A 15,767-nucleotide genomic window follows, 5' to 3' on the forward strand; every position below is an offset into this window, starting at 1 on the left:
AGTCGGATTTGGATTGTCAGTCTGAAAGTCTGAAAGTTTCCCCACTCTGCCTCATCTGATGCCAAAATAGAACTACTGAGTGGCCTATATTAAAATGATTTTTTATAAACTGTAGGAGGGAAAATTACTTATTACCCTAAATGCCAGTTGCTGCCCACTGGAAATGTGTGGTCACTCCTGGACCCAGTGGGCAGTGTGATCCGGGACGCACCATGGCCCTCATGGGGAGGCTCAGCAGCTTTAAATGGCTGCAGACTTTAGCTTTCAAGTTCGATCTGCTGATTCACAAGTTCCTCCAGGTCGCCAAATGTCAAAGACATTTCTCACTCTTCTTCTTTACAAACAGTCCGCTCAGGCAGGCGGCTGCATACTGATGTGTACTGCTGAGGTTATTTTTAGGAGCCTCCACCCCCCCCTGTGGAGTTCAGATGGTCCAGTCCGGGGCAGAGGAAGGGGAGTGGTAGGGGACGAGGGGAAATGTTCAACAATGACTGCATTAACATGATGCCCAACATGGCCAGCACAACTGGACCTTACTGCTCTGTCAGAACAGCGGATATATGACTTTTCATTTTGGATTTAACATCTAGAAACCTCTCTTTTTTTTTGTGTGTGTCACCTTTTTCTGCGTTATATTTCAAAGGATAACATGGAAGTGTGGTGAAGTTTTCTCCAACATGTTGATCACAAGTGAGTATCCCCACGTTACAGCTGATGTTTTGTCATGGTAGACAGGGAGAGGCGAACGTGACCCCTGAACTCTGTGCGTTGTCTTTTGGATGACAGCTGACAGAGCTGCCTGATGACATTCATTAAGGAGATGATTGCTTAATTAGCCTAACGAGTCTGACTTAATGAGGACCTCGGTGGATTGATTAAGCCTTGATGAGAGAGAATATGGCGCCCCGGGCTACTTCATAAAAAATCTCTTCAAGTCGATTATTGTTGTGGCTGCACTAATTGAGGTTTAAATAGAGGGCTGGGGTGCTGTTAAACCTCTACTTTTCAACAGATAGCAGTGTAAACATTTAGTAACAACAGCCATAAAATAGTACTGTGGGTCCGCTTAGCGCAGTTTGGTGCTCTTTTGATAACAAGGGTCACCTTTGATTCATAAGAAGAAAAGAAAAGGAATTTAGAGCACTCCAATCTCAACTGAGAAGTCTTTATTGTTTGAAGGCCGTGGGCTGATTTCAACTCTCTGCAGCGGAATAAAGGCTGTTTCTGTGGCAGGACAGGCGTAGGAATGATAGTGAATGTGTGTGGGCGCGGGGCTCAGAGGGTTACTTTTCAAATGTGAGCCGCTGGCGAGTACAGTGCAGATCACCTGCCTGAAACTGTAGTCGCTAATGAAGTCGGTGGGAGTACTCCGACTCAGTGATGCAGTTTGATAAGTCTGAGCTGAATTTGTTACTTTGTGTCTAAAAACGCAGAGAGCATCAGTATTACATTCTTTAAACATAAATGTGAAATGAATGTAAATTAGACGACCACAGATTGCGTGTTTTCAGAAAGTACCTGTTACCTGATTTTTTTTTTTTTTCTTCTTCTGTGGATCACAGTAACCATGTTGCTAATCACACTTATGTAATCCCATTATATGTAATCTGTCACTTCCTTACCATGGTGGTCTGTGTGTGTGTGTGTGTGTGTGTGTGTGTGTGTGTGTGTGTGTGAGTGTTGGTTTAAAAAAAAAAAAAAAAAAAAGGCTTCTGGGAATGCAGCTTTTTTTTTTTTTTTTTTTTTTGCAGTCATAAAGCCAGTGCCTCAATATGCAGACTTTGTACTAACTGATAGAACAGATGATATTAAAATAACTGAGCAGTAAATTTAAAGGGAAAATCCACCCAAAGATCCTCTTGCGCTGTCTGAAGTCATCAATCTGTGTCACGGGAGTAATTTAGTGAGTAAGTGTTGTAATTTACTTTTTTTAGTGAACCCACTCTCCTCAATCTGGAGAAAGTGACAATGACAGTGATAGTGATAACAAAGTAAGTCTTGCTGCTGCATTGCATTCTGGTCCTGGTATATCCTGCTCCGCTCTGTCCTTCTCTGCCATGGATTTCTCTCAGGAGCAAAATGGTGGCTCTGGGAAGAAGGCCTGGCTCTTTGATTGTGAGGAACCGACACCGCTCATGTTTTTTGAAGCTGAAACCTCTTCTCATCTACATTTGGCCAGTTGTTCACAGGAATAATAAAAATACATCATCAAATAGCAAACTCAACCAAGAAAAACCTGGTTCATTGCTGAGAGCTTTTTTTTTTTTTTTTTTTTTTTTTTCAAACAATGTTCAAGCGTGGGTGGATATTTTTTGGGGGGGTCAGAACTTAATATCATCTGAAAGTTCCCCCTAGGCAAAGGTTTACAGCAGGAACAGCAATAGAAGATTTAAGGAAACAACAGCAAATCTTTTTTTTTTTTTTAAACTTAGCATATATGACCAATTTGTGAAGAAACAAAATTCTTTATATGTTGTGTGCAATGTAGTCTGGAATCAAAATTGAAACATGTCAAAGCTCAAAATGCCAGAAAAAAAAAAAAAAAAAAAAAAAAAAAAAGTTTTCCCTGACAGGAAAGAATCGTTTTTTCATTTCTGCAAACAAATGGTCATATTGTTTCAACAAATGTTCATTAGCATATATTAATGCATTTGATTAGTGAAAAAAGCCTAGCAGCCCTTGACAGGTGAACCAAAAGGTAAATTTTGGATGGTAAATGTAGCAGGTGAAGCGCTCTGACATTGTGGAAGAGCAGCATGCAGTGAACACAGTGCTTGGCTCAGTTGCTTGGCTCAGCCCTGAGGGGCCTCAGTCAGTTTCTGAGGCCCTCAGAAAACCAGATGAGGGTCTCTGAGGGCCTCAGGAAACCAGGTTGATCCCCCCTGAGAGCCCAGGGGAGATCAACCTGCACATGCTGCTGTGTCATATCTATCGCTACGAAATTCCCCTTCAGTCCTCCCAATTAGCCCAGCAGTAACCTGAGAGTGTTTATATCGCCTGAGCCTCTGTAACGCCATCTTTCCACTTGCATGGAGGCTCAGGACACACAGTGTTGTTAGCAACGGAGCAGCAACAGAGCACACACACGATTATACCTATGAGCTAATGCACCGCTGGATCTGCCAACTGTGGCTGCGCAGGAATGGACTGAGTGAAGCCATGCCTGGTGTGTGTGGCATCGCTCTGTGTAGGTGTGTGTGTGTGTGTGTGTGTGTGTGCGTCAGTGTATGAATGTGGGAAGCCTGATCACATGAAATGTCACGTAAGGAGTGTAACTGGGCTGAAGATGGTTTGGCTCAGTTTTTGTATTATTCTAAAAGATGACAGTGCCACCTTGGGACTTTCACCTAAAGAGTACACCCACTGAGCTAACAGAGATTCAGCCGATAAGTTCAGCTCATATTTAGAGGAGTTTCCACCGTCACAGGTAAATCCACAAATAGATTCAGAGACATGTATTTGTATGAAAGATATTATAAAAAAAAATTACAACAAAATCCACTTATGCGTGATGGTTAGCAACAGCCAGAACCAGATAAAACAATCCTTTACATTAAAAGAATTGTTTAAACTGAAAGGGGCTCAGCCGACACAGGAAGTGGGAAGTACTTTGGGACAATGGTAAGAATATACTCACTACAAAATAATGAAAATAAATAAATAAATAAATAAATAATAATAATAATAATAGGCACATGTCAATGCATGCACACCAAATGTGAAACACCAAAGGAAAAGGCACATGCCCAAACCAGTGCACTCTGAGCCCAGCTTGGCTGTAGCCCAGACTGGTCAACCTATACATATATATATATATATATATATATATATATATATATATATATATATAAAATACAAATATAAAAGTCTCAATTTCTGGACTGTTACCTATTTTTACATATTTTTCATTTTCCAATAACATCTCTGTAATAACTTTTCCAGGTAATACACAGTAAATAATGAACAATCCACCTGCATGTCTAAAACGGCTCAACACCCACATATGAATCCTCCGGCGCACTGAGGATTTCCCATAATCCTTCGTCACACTTAAACCACAGATACACATCCACGACAGCAGGTGGCGCAGTCTCCACATTTTTCTTAGCAGGATTTAACATAACCTACATAACTATGTTACACTAGCAAACGTGTCCATGTGATACACAGAGTATCAAGGTGATCTTGGAGATCAATGCTGAGTGAGTTGGGCCACATTAGCCGTCTTTCCACTGTCGTACTGTGAGCTAGAGCTATAGTCAAGCCAGACTATATTAATGGCCCATGGCTGCGAGAACAAAAAACAGTTACGTTTCCACGGTCGTGCTGACAGCCCTGCAGCCTCGTCCTGTCCCGCACACGAGTGGGAAGGAGGAAGTGAGAGGTTCAAGTCTGCGTATGGTACAGACTAACTACTGCAGAGCTACGTACCACAGGACTTTTGGTGCCTTTGGACGCCACTTTGTGTGTTGTGTGCTTTAACCGCCTTGTACTGAGACCCCAGTTTTTTCCGTTTTTGGCGGACCTGTCCCGTTGTGTGTTGGAGCTCCACCACTGCCAGCTCTCTCACTATATATCACACAACGTCCTCGTTTCAGCAAACACCGTCGATTTGACGTTTGATGCCCTGTTTGACCAGGACAGCCGCTTGTCCTCCAGTTTTTTTTCCTGTTATTTTTCTGCTACAAAAGCGAGCTGCTGAGCTGACATCTGTAGTTATCAGCTGTACCGTCTCCCCTCTCATGACCCTTAACTCCGCCTCAGACCTCAGTTAGTCCTGTCTGGCCTACAGGGATTTGCTGGGCCATTAGCACCTGGAAACTGGCCCTGACAGCCACACCGAGGAGCCATCCAAGACTGAAGTGACAATGGAAATGCAACTGGCCACCACAGTTTGGCTTATGATTAAATGATAATCCACAATGAGGTGTGGGGTACATGGACATAATGAACCACCTGGCACATAGCAAACCCTTTAACACACTATTCAGAGACAATGGCACAAACTCTAAACAAAAATAGCTTGGCTAACTTGCTGTTGGTGTTATTCCAATGCAAACTGGGTGGAAATAGTCACAAAAGCTGTGGAGATCAATATTTTAAAAGCATTTGTAGTGTGCTAGCAGCTGACATAGTTCGCTTTCTGTCAGCTGTTGCTATTGTAGCACGCTTGTAAGAGGACAACGCTCACAAGGGCGTTGTAGTTGCGATGATTTTACTCTCCATCTGTCAATAATAACATTACAGAGGACACACAAACTTCAGCATGGGTTCACCACGGCATGCTCAACTCATCTGGCGATTACAGCCGAATGCCGCCAAGCCAAGCACGGCGCCTGAACCGGACGTCATTCGAGTCTTAGCGTGCCCTCTTGTGGTAAAAATTGGTATCACAACAATAACATGTATTCCTTATTATAAATCAAAAATATAAATAAAAAAAAAAGAAATTAAAAATAGATGGGGGGGGGTACTAACTCCCAAGTTCCCCACACTATGGTTGCATAGGTTGGTTCAAAACTTCATGGCCAGAGTAAGAATTAAGAACAGTGTTTAAAGCTGAGGCAGACTTACACATGTTACAGAGTTTATTCCATGGTTTTGATGCAAACCCTCCAGCCAATCAGAGACCGGTGTTCATTCAGACGATGATATATTCAGAAATAACAGACCTCCGAACGCTGCAGTTGACCAATCAGAACTTGATTATTGCATAGAGTCGTAAAAATGAGGGAAAATGAGTTCAGGTTGTGCTGTTTCCATTATCCCTCCCTGATGGGGGAATGTCATCTCTTCATAATGCACGTTCACACCAGGCTGGGGGATCTGACTTCAGAGCTCCAGCTCATTTCACAAATTTTAGGAGAGTGTATCTGCGTGTGTGTGTGTGTGTGTGTGTGTGTGTGTGTGTGTGTGTGTGTGTGCCATGAATAGCATCACGGTGGTGATGCAGACTTCTTCCATATTAAGTGTGGCATCTCTCTGAACAAATGATTGGTGTGCTTCACCCTGTGGGCCTGGTCAGCTTGGGTCTGTTATCGCTTTGAGTTGGGAGAACGATGCACCCACCGCAGCCACACTTCAACGTGATTTATGAAATCTGAGTCAGACTTTGTGTCAGCACTTGGCTGTACATCTACATTTGGCCACCTGGAGTGTGCATTTTCCGCGGCCGACTTCATTTTGAATCCGTGTTCAAAGTACTTGTCCTCACTGTCCATGTTGTCCCATCGCCTGTATGGCTGGAATCCAGGCTAATGGAGCCTTGACCACTTCCATATTTGTTTCTGACGATTAAATGGGAGTGTGAGCAAAAAGTGCTCATCCACTCTTGACACTTAATGCATCCTGGTGGAATGATAAGTTGCTGATAAGTTGATTCAACTGTAATTAGTCAGTTTAATGTTAAAAACCATCAGTGCAGCTAAGGACACTTTTCTGCTGTAGCTTATTACATCTTTACGTTCAGTGGATAACCATCACATGGATTTATGAGAATTCACCCCAGCATCTATTCATCGTTATGAAAGCAAGTCTAGAGTAAGAATTGGTACAAGTCTGGTGCACATTTTTAGCTGTTGTGCTGGTGTGTGTCAGGTTCAGTGAGCAGTACTGTACAGACGTTGTTCACCGTGAAAAATCTGTCTTTTTTTCTCATTTGCTCTCATACTCTCATTTCCAAATAATACTGTTTGAATCAATTTTAATTTTCTTGATTCTAATAATGTGCTTGTCTAATGTATTCTGCCTTGTTTCAACATATTTGTACTTGTTCCCAGAAATATTGCTGACTCAAGTGCAAATGCATTAGAAACAAGTGGGATTATCTTTTTTTTTTTTTTTTTTTTTTAAAGAAAAGGCTCATTATGAGGTTAAATGACTTGTTAAGATGTATTTTTGCAGCATCCATCTCTTTTTTCACCGTGCTTGCTCATTCTACTCTGTTAGAAGAGTATTGTGTAAAATGCATGATGTAACGTTGCCCCAGTCAGACAGCATCATGTTTGATTTTCTTCTTTGCACTTCTACATTTCATCTACTTTTCATGGATTTCTACCATGTGGTTTAGCAGGATAGAGCTCACCACATGCAAAGCAGTGAAGCTGCTTTGCAACTGGATGTTTTTAGTTAGCCTTTGCATAGATTTCAGTGGAATGAATGGGGGGGGTGAAGCAAATGTCCGTGCACTTTGGTACATAAAGTAGTCCAACTGTGGCTAAAGAGCATCAGCGAAATGCCTAAAATTTTTTTTTTTTTGGCTTCATCTCACTTGCTCTGCCATATCATTGAACTGCCCAACCCATCCCCCAAGTGTTCAATATTTTCTGTGCGTTTAACCTCACTGATGTTTGAAGGCTTTCACACCACTTTTCACGCACCACTAAACACCTGCAGGGTTCAAGGGGGGAAAGTTGCAGTCTTTGCTCTGCTTGCGTTTGTGGGAGATGCTCGAGAGAGTTTCGCAGGGCTCTCAAGGCATGGCTGAAGATCAGAGCCGTGTCAGCTGTCAGAGCGAAGCGATGTATCTCTCTTCCTCTGCGCTGTTTTCTCTGATGGTTTTCCCCTGTCAGTCCACTCAGCTCGGCAAGGGGGAGTTTAAGACGTCTGTAGTCACAGAGGCCTGGAGGGCGAAATGCTTAAACTCTATTAGATGACTCACTGTGTGCACTGCAAAAAAATACCCTTCTTAACAAAACATTTAGTGTCAAATTGAATTTAAAATCTTGTTTTTCTTCAAACAAGGTAAAAAAAAATCTGATATTAAGATGAAATAATCCCACTTGTTTTCAATGCTAATAAACTTGATTCCAGAATTTTCTTGAATCAAGTGTCATTTTCTTGATCCTAGTGGGCTGATCTGCCTTATGCTGCCTTGTTTCAACATATTTACACTTGTTCCCAAGTGAACTCGTGAAACTGCATCGGAAACAAGCGGAAGTATCATGAGATAATCAGACTTGTTTGCGATCTTGTTTCCAACAGGCAGATTTTTTAACTTGTTTTTAGAAGAAAAAAAAAAATAAAGAGTAACCCCAATCCCAAATCTCTGTGAAACCTGCCCTGTGATGGTGAAAAGCAGGGTGCCTGGTCTCTGGTGGTAGGATGATGTCACCACCTGTTGTTTTCACCATTAGAGGTCAGGCTTCAAAGAGATTTTGGATTGGGGTTTAGTTACTCTTCTAGAATTAATCTTGTTAAGATGCAGTTTTTTTTGCAGTGTGTATGAGTGTGTATAGTTTGTATGTATGCAGGGTGCAGCAAAGTGTATCTCTACAACGACAGTTTAAACAGAATCATAACCACTGTGTGCCAGTGATCTTATGGCAAACATCTACACAGGTTTTGAAACCTCATGTCCAAAATTAACTCTCAGCTTCACTGTTATGTGATGCCACTGCCTTGTCAAGCAGCCAATCAGAAGCCTGTTTGATAGGGCCATCATTTTTGCTTTGCTGTGTTTGTGTCCGATCCAGAGGCAAAGTTTGAGAACAAGCAAAGAGCAAAGCCTTTGTACGACTGTGACATTCAAATGGTTTGGTTTCACAGAGTCTCTGGCTCGTGTGATGATGGGTGACGCTTATTGATTTACGCGCCAAAGGCAAATTTTACCAGTGTTTGGTGCTTAGCGGATGCTTCAGTTCAGACCCTGTGTCGAACACATCAAGTGTGGGACTTTAAAAGTAATTAGCGACTTTACTTCATTTTACATTCAAACGTACCATATGTCCCTGTTATTTACACAGGGTGGGTTTGCTGGGCGCAGATGCTCTTTTTCAGCATCGCCCTGATTCACACTCACACAGTTACATACATTCACAACCGCAAGTTTCCCAGCACAGCCACCGTCTGACACTTCACCACTGAGCAGCGAGGAGTTAAGTGCCTTGCTCAAAAGAACTTCAGCCACGGGTATGGACAAATCCAGGAAAATACTTGAAAGTAAATAATTTGGCTACTACAACCGCACTTTTGAGTGAAACCTCTCCTGAAGATGTTACACTTGTTTTTTTTTTTGTTTGTTTTTTGTTTTTTTTTTTGTTTTTACCTCCACCTGTTTTATAGAACTTCGACAAAACAACAATGTCCAGGAGGTACCAAGAAAGTGAAAAAGAAATCATGTCATGCAGCACAGAAAACTGATACTGTTTCCAAATTGTACAATGTGATGTAAATACCAAAGCTGTACAGCTACGCAAAATCTGGAAAATCTGATTGGTTGATAGAGCTGTCCAATGTTGACATACTCCCATCTTTAGTGTTTAAAATTTTAGCAGTGTAAACTGACAGAGTGCACTCTCCTTCTATTCTAACTGTCTCTGCTAATATTTCAAAAATAAGACACATAGGGCACCTTGAGGCCACTGCCCAACGTCATCAATCCCACAATCCCACAGTGATTCCTACGACTTTGCCAGCGCCAGTGGCAGCACTGCTAGGGGCGAAACACAAAAATCAGCTACCGGATTCCACGATATCTACCTGTCCAGCAGGTAGATGATTCAGATATGGAGCTGGTCGTCTTAAATGACAGAATGGCAGAAATCCAACTTGATACAGTGGAAATGTCACTGCTTCACTTCTGTAAGCACACACACACACACACACACACACACACACACACACACACACACATGCACATACACACACACCTTAAGCAGACATCTCTCTGCAAAGGAAAAAAACACTCCACACCTGTCAAAAGGGAACAATGAACATATTAGCAGCCTGGTTGCATGCTTTATTATATTACGTTACATTTTAGGAATCCGGAACAACTTGCAGTGATTTAGCTGCAACAGAAGCAGCCTAAAATTGTCAATTACCGACGCTGCTGGCACGCCACAGAAATAACAGCACAGGTCGAACACGATAGATAAACACCAAACACAAACGGTCCAGCAAGCACGTAACCCAGAAACACACTGTGCAGTTTCCTGGCTCTGGAGGGCGGAGCCACCATAATCATTCAGGTCTCTTATCAGCACCCAAAGGCCCAAACCACAACTTCCTCAGGAGTGAGTCATCTGGAAAAAGGAAGGGGCCGTTGCCTGCCTTTGGCCCCTCAATGACGCTGTGGAGGCGGCTGGACCAAACACGCAGACCCAGCGCTGAGGTCCATTGTTGCTTTCTGACAGGCATAGAGTGTTTTGTTCCTCAGCAGAGACATAATTCATCAGGTTATTAGGTCAAATCATGTTTTTTGGGTCAGATTAGTTGCATGGAGGAACCAATTGCTTGTGCACCGCAAAAATCTGCATCTTAAGGAGTCAGTTAATGCCATGTTCAGCGTTAAAACTGTCTTCAAAACAAGGTAAAAAATCTGCCAGTGGGATGAGATAATCCAGAATTTTTTTTGAATCAAATGTTTTCTTGATCCTAGCAGGCTGATCTGCCTTATTCTGCACTGTTTCAGTAGCTACAGCTACACGTGCTCCAATCATAACTCCTCCACCAAGTGAAACTGCATTGGAAAGCGGGATTCCCCTATTTTTGAATGGAAAAAGCAAGTCTCTTTTCTTAAGTTGTTTTCATATAATAATAATAAAAAAGTAATCATTAAATTAAGTAATTATTAAGTTAATTACTTCATTAAGTAATTATTAAAAAAAAAAAAAAAAAAAGTCAGAGCCCAACCAAGCCTGTCATATTGCAAGTTGTCGGTCTTGGTAAATATATTCTGCCGTGTAAAATATTCATATTCATCCTATGAAAACAACCACAGGGTGTCTGGTTTGTACTGGTCGCTCGCTCCACACAGCTAATTAACTGGAACACAGCTGATCCACCTGTAGTGTCTGCAGCTCACACCTAGCTTAGATTCCCTCCTCTATTTATCTACCACAGCTACAGCTAATTATGTTCTTTGTCGATGAATCTGTTGATTGTTTTTTGTAATTATCTGATTAATCATTTGATGTATAAAGAGTCACAAATAATGACGAATGTCCATGGGAAATCAGCAGAACCCAAAGTGATGTCTTCAAATGGCTCCCTTTTAGTCTGATGAGCAGCCAAATTATCAAGCGATGTTTGGAATTTTTACTTGAAAAGTAATTAATTGATTCTCAGACTTAGAATCAATATGATCATTTATTACTGTTTATTGTTTCAGTACTATTATCTGCATGGGTTAGTGTCATTCTGCAGCCTGCGACTCTCTCTGTTGTCTCTCTGTGGACTGTTGAGTGAAAGTAACAGAGTGGATCGGTACTCTGTTATCATCCAGTGACTTCCAGCACATGGAGTGGAGTCGGTGGTGACGAAGTGGAATTGGTGCCTCTGTAGGTTCAGAGCCCTGTCTCGGCAGATCGGCACATCCCTGGATTTAGGTCTCGTCTCGCGGCTCTGTGAGGCCGCTGCTCAGCAAGCACATTTGATCCCCTTTCTATCTGAAATGTCACATCTCGATCTTGACACTGGAAAATAGGCTCAGCGCTCAGATGCTTAAGCGGCTGGCACCGGCTGCTGGTGAGACGCTGCTAGTCTCATCATCTGAAGGGTTGGGATTAGCCTGCTTATTTCATGGTAATTCCACTCTGGGTTACATTTGTTCTTGCCTCTTTCTTATTGTCCTCATCTGTCTTTTTACTCTGTTTACCTCTCTATTTTGTCTTCCTTTCTCTATTTCTCTTATTTTTTCTCTTTCTCCCCCTCTCTCTCTCTTTGCCTCTGTCATTTTGATGATCGCCACATACGCCGAACGTCCTCCAGTGTTTACATATCTGAGCCGTCTGCTCTGTGTAGCGCCGCCACCCAGACGTCGTCTCTTGTGACCCCCAGAGCCTCTGGGAAACGAGCGCGGCCGGTCTTTAAACTGTATTTCCACCCTGGTGTCAAGTCAAATTTAAAGTGACCTGTTGAAATGCCACAGAAGAATAAAAACCCAAAATGCAAATTAGGAACTGAAGAAAATTTAAAAAAAAAAAAGACTTCCTGAATGTCAGCAAACACAACACACACATCCACCAGAGGAAAGTCTTTGAAGAACTGATCAATGGTGGGAAAGCCGTTGCTCTATAATGTCGGCTAATGGTGACCATGTTTCATGCTGTCCGAATTCAAAAAAAAAAAAAAGAAATGCCCTCGGCAGGATTTGAAAGCAGCAGCCCAGCAAACATTGTCCAGACGGCGATGACGCATCACAAGCCAAAAATGGTTGCAGTCGGACGCCAAAAACTGCAATGTGGTCATGAAGCAGACGTCCAGATGGTGACGTTGTTTTGACGTCCAATAAAGGTCCAGTCAGACCCTGCATGTCTTACAGACCAGAAAATATTGATCATATTATTGCTATGAAAAAAGCGAATGCATGTGCCGTTGCTTATGCAGCGACATTTGATTGACAGTTTATTTGGTCGTGAAATTGTTGCGATCAGATGGGGATCGTGCTGTGACGTACACTTCACGTGCAAACACTAGTAGCACTTGATGACCAGTTTTTAAATATAAAAAAACACATGCAATATGACCATCATATATCAGCTACTTGAAAAAGCTGAAATGTTAAAAGTCAGTTTTTACAGAATTTGATTTAAATGGATTTTTGGTAACACTTTCTATGAAGGTCTATTGTATAATGCATTATGAGCGCATTCATAAGGCATTATAATGCATTTATAATGCGTTATACAACATGTTATAAATGTTCATAATCGTGTATGACAACTTATAACAAGGTTTATAAATGATTATAAGTGGTGGATATAATGTGTTATAAGCTCATCATTCATAATGTTTTATACCTTCATGGCAAAGTGACAACAGTGTTTTATGGAAGAATCTGAAGTCCTGGGTGGTATACCATGTTATAACTACCAGTGATAAAAATAATATGAACTGCTGTAACACATCATAAGAAAAAATAAATGCTCAAATTCTGAAATGGAATAATACCTTATAAACATCAATAATGTGTTAGAGGATGACTTTGTGAGCTTAAAGTGTCAGCATTGTGTAAGGTTATTAGCAATTATATGATACTATAATACTATAATACAGTTAATTAATTTATTTTTATAAACACTGTTGTCACTTTGCCATGAAGGTATAAAACATTATGAATGATGAGCTTATAACACATTATATCCACCACTTATAATCATTTATAAACCTTGTTATAAGTTGTCATACACGATTATGAACATTTATAACATGTTTTATAACACATTATAAATGCATTATAATGCCTTATGAATGCGCTCAGAATGCATTATACAATAGACCTTCATAGAAAGTGTTACCGATTTTTTTTTTTTTTTTTTTTTTTTTTTTTTTTGCTGGTCTCGGTCTTAAATGCAGGTGTGTGCACTTAAGTGTGCCTAAGTGTGCTCAAATGCAGAACATCAGTGCTTTGATTCCACACTCAAGCGAGAAAACTCTGACTTTGAAGGTCTTTTTTTTCTTTTATTTCTTTTTTGTCTAGACATGTAGTTTGTATAGAGCAGCTAGGCTTCAGCGGAATAGCTGAACAGGCCTGTTGGTGGTACCGGCATATTTCAGCGTCTAGGAGGGCCGTCCACCTGGTGGCCAGGTAACATCCGGACAGAAACACAACTTCCATTTTGGAACTATTTCTGAATGACGGGATGTCTTGATTGGACGTTCAAACCAGGATCATTCAGTTGTCAGAGTGTGCGCCGGGTAACGCCCGCACAGCCTCGACAGGCTTCAGCAGCAGGTCTGACACTGGTGGGACGTGGTGGAGAACAGATATATTTTACAGCCTTTCATAAAACCCAAATCCACTTTAAGACTGTGCAGTGAGATTGAGCCAAGCTGACATTATTATCGATTTGACAAATCTTCTGTCTCTCCTTATCTCATACTTTCTTTATCAACAAGAAAGTTTGGCGCCTCAAGAGACTGTGAAATGTTGCTGTTTCTGTTGAGCTTTTCCAATGCTGTGCATCATAATTTGCATTTTAAAAAAATGCTTGGATGGAAATCCTGCTATTGCGTGACAGTCTGTGTTTTGTGTGTGTGTTGCTAGAGTATGTGTTTGTGTGTGTATTTGAAATTTGTTTGCAAAAACACATATCTATATTGTATTCATCTCTGTAAATCATGTTATTAAGTACTCTCAATGATAATTTAAATAAAAGCTATGATGATAATAATTAATATAGCAATATTAATATAGTAATATAGTAATCTAATTGGGTTAATGCATAGGCAATATTGGCTTTTGTGGAAAGATTCTCGGGTTTCCGATGCAGACTTTTTTTGTGCAATGACCAATGCAATGAAAAATGTTTTCCATGCAATTTGTGTGTGTGTGTGTGTGTGTGTGTGTGTGTGTGCCTGTTTCTGTGTGAGTTTCTTGTTTAAGTGTGAAAGCCCCATCTGTGATCATAAGTGTGTGCTGGGGCATTTATGTTTGTGTGTGTGTGTGTACTCTTCCATTATCATCCACTATTTGTGTGCGTTCCTTTTTAATGGGCTTGATGAAACGGCTGCCGCTTTAACACAAAGGGCTGCACGGGTGCGCTCGTTTTATCCCACCATCTGTCCCTGATCGAGCTGTTTAATGCCTCGTCTTTAGTGGGCGAAGGCAGACGGCTGGATAGAAGATGAACACAGTGAGAGGATGAAAGCTGGTGGCAGAGAGAGCGAGAGAGCTCCATAAAGCAAAGCGTCTCTTCCTCTCTCTCTCTCTCTCAGACCTTCCTGTCTGCCAATTAGCAGTAATTAGAATGGCCTCTGCTGAAGAGTCACAGATAATTAATAGCCTCTATGTGATGAGAGCACCGCTTGCAATTTGGTTCCCTCACTATGTTTGTTTTTTGGTTTTTTGCTATTTCTTTTTTTTTTTTTTTTAACACCCAAATGCAAATGTAATTAAACTTTAAACGCAAGCGACTGATTAAGTGGAAATATTTGCCCTCTTAAAACGGGCAGAGCATGAAATGATCATAATTGAATTAGATGTTTTCCTTCTCGTTGTTTGCAGAGATTGAAGCCAAGGAGGCCTGCGATTGGCTGAGAGCAGCCGGCTTCCCTCAGTATGTGCAATTATTCAAAGGTAAATATAAGACTGTTAATCCTACGCTGTGCAGCGTGCAGAATCAACTCCCAGCATAATACAAAGTCAATCCAAATGTTTGCTAAATGACAGTTAGTGTCGTCCCGGGCTACTGCACTGTTTCATTTGTCCTGTTTGCCTGTCAGACTCCAGGTTCCCCATTGACATCGAGTGGGCGAAGAGCGATCACCACTTCCTGGATAAGGACGCTCTCGAGTCGCTCTGCAGGTAACACACTGCTGCCTCAGCATGTGCCTGTTTGCTCTGTGCAGTTTGCACTCTGTTCATGTATGAACTAGGGATGGACCAATATGATTTCCTGAAGCCGATACTGCTATCCATTATCTTCCCACTCCCAACAGCTAATACTAATACCAATGCCAAAATTCATTTAAGACAAAGTGTCATAAAAAAAATACCATCATAAATCACCATATCATCACAATATGATTCCACTGAAAGATGCTAATATTGAATTGACACTCAGTCTTACTGATATTGCTTTTCAAAGCTGATATCAGTCAAAACTGATAGTCTGACAAATATAGTGTTCCATTCCTATTTTGGTGTCTCTTTCAGCAGATTATTGCATTAGAGGCAGACATTTCCAAAATGCATTAGACTGGATTTGGAAATATAAAAGGGGATTGCCTGGCTGAATCTTTCAAGATGTGTACAGAAGATCTAGTCTTAAGTTAAAGTGTTGTTGTTGTTTTTTTCAAGAGGGCACTTTACTCTCCTTTAA

The 15,767-nt window shown here is 41.2% G+C and overlaps 1 protein-coding gene across 1 annotated transcript in view; it reads left to right on the forward strand.

The window, feature by feature from the left end:
• The first annotated feature begins 522 nt into the window (after positions 1–522).
• The window catches only part of LOC115371876 (rho GTPase-activating protein 7), a 51,589-nt gene continuing 36,344 nt past the window's right edge, over positions 523–15,767 (forward strand). The window contains exons 1-3 of the mRNA XM_030069460.1: positions 523–690; positions 14,951–15,022; positions 15,169–15,250. Of these exons, the coding sequence (XP_029925320.1) occupies positions 678–690; positions 14,951–15,022; positions 15,169–15,250 (167 nt within the window). The 5' untranslated portion in view covers positions 523–677. The remainder of the gene's footprint in view (positions 691–14,950; positions 15,023–15,168; positions 15,251–15,767) is intronic.

The sequence above is a fragment of the Myripristis murdjan genome, chromosome 14 (genome assembly GCF_902150065.1).
Source record: "Myripristis murdjan chromosome 14, fMyrMur1.1, whole genome shotgun sequence".
NCBI lineage: Eukaryota > Metazoa > Chordata > Actinopteri > Holocentriformes > Holocentridae > Myripristis > Myripristis murdjan.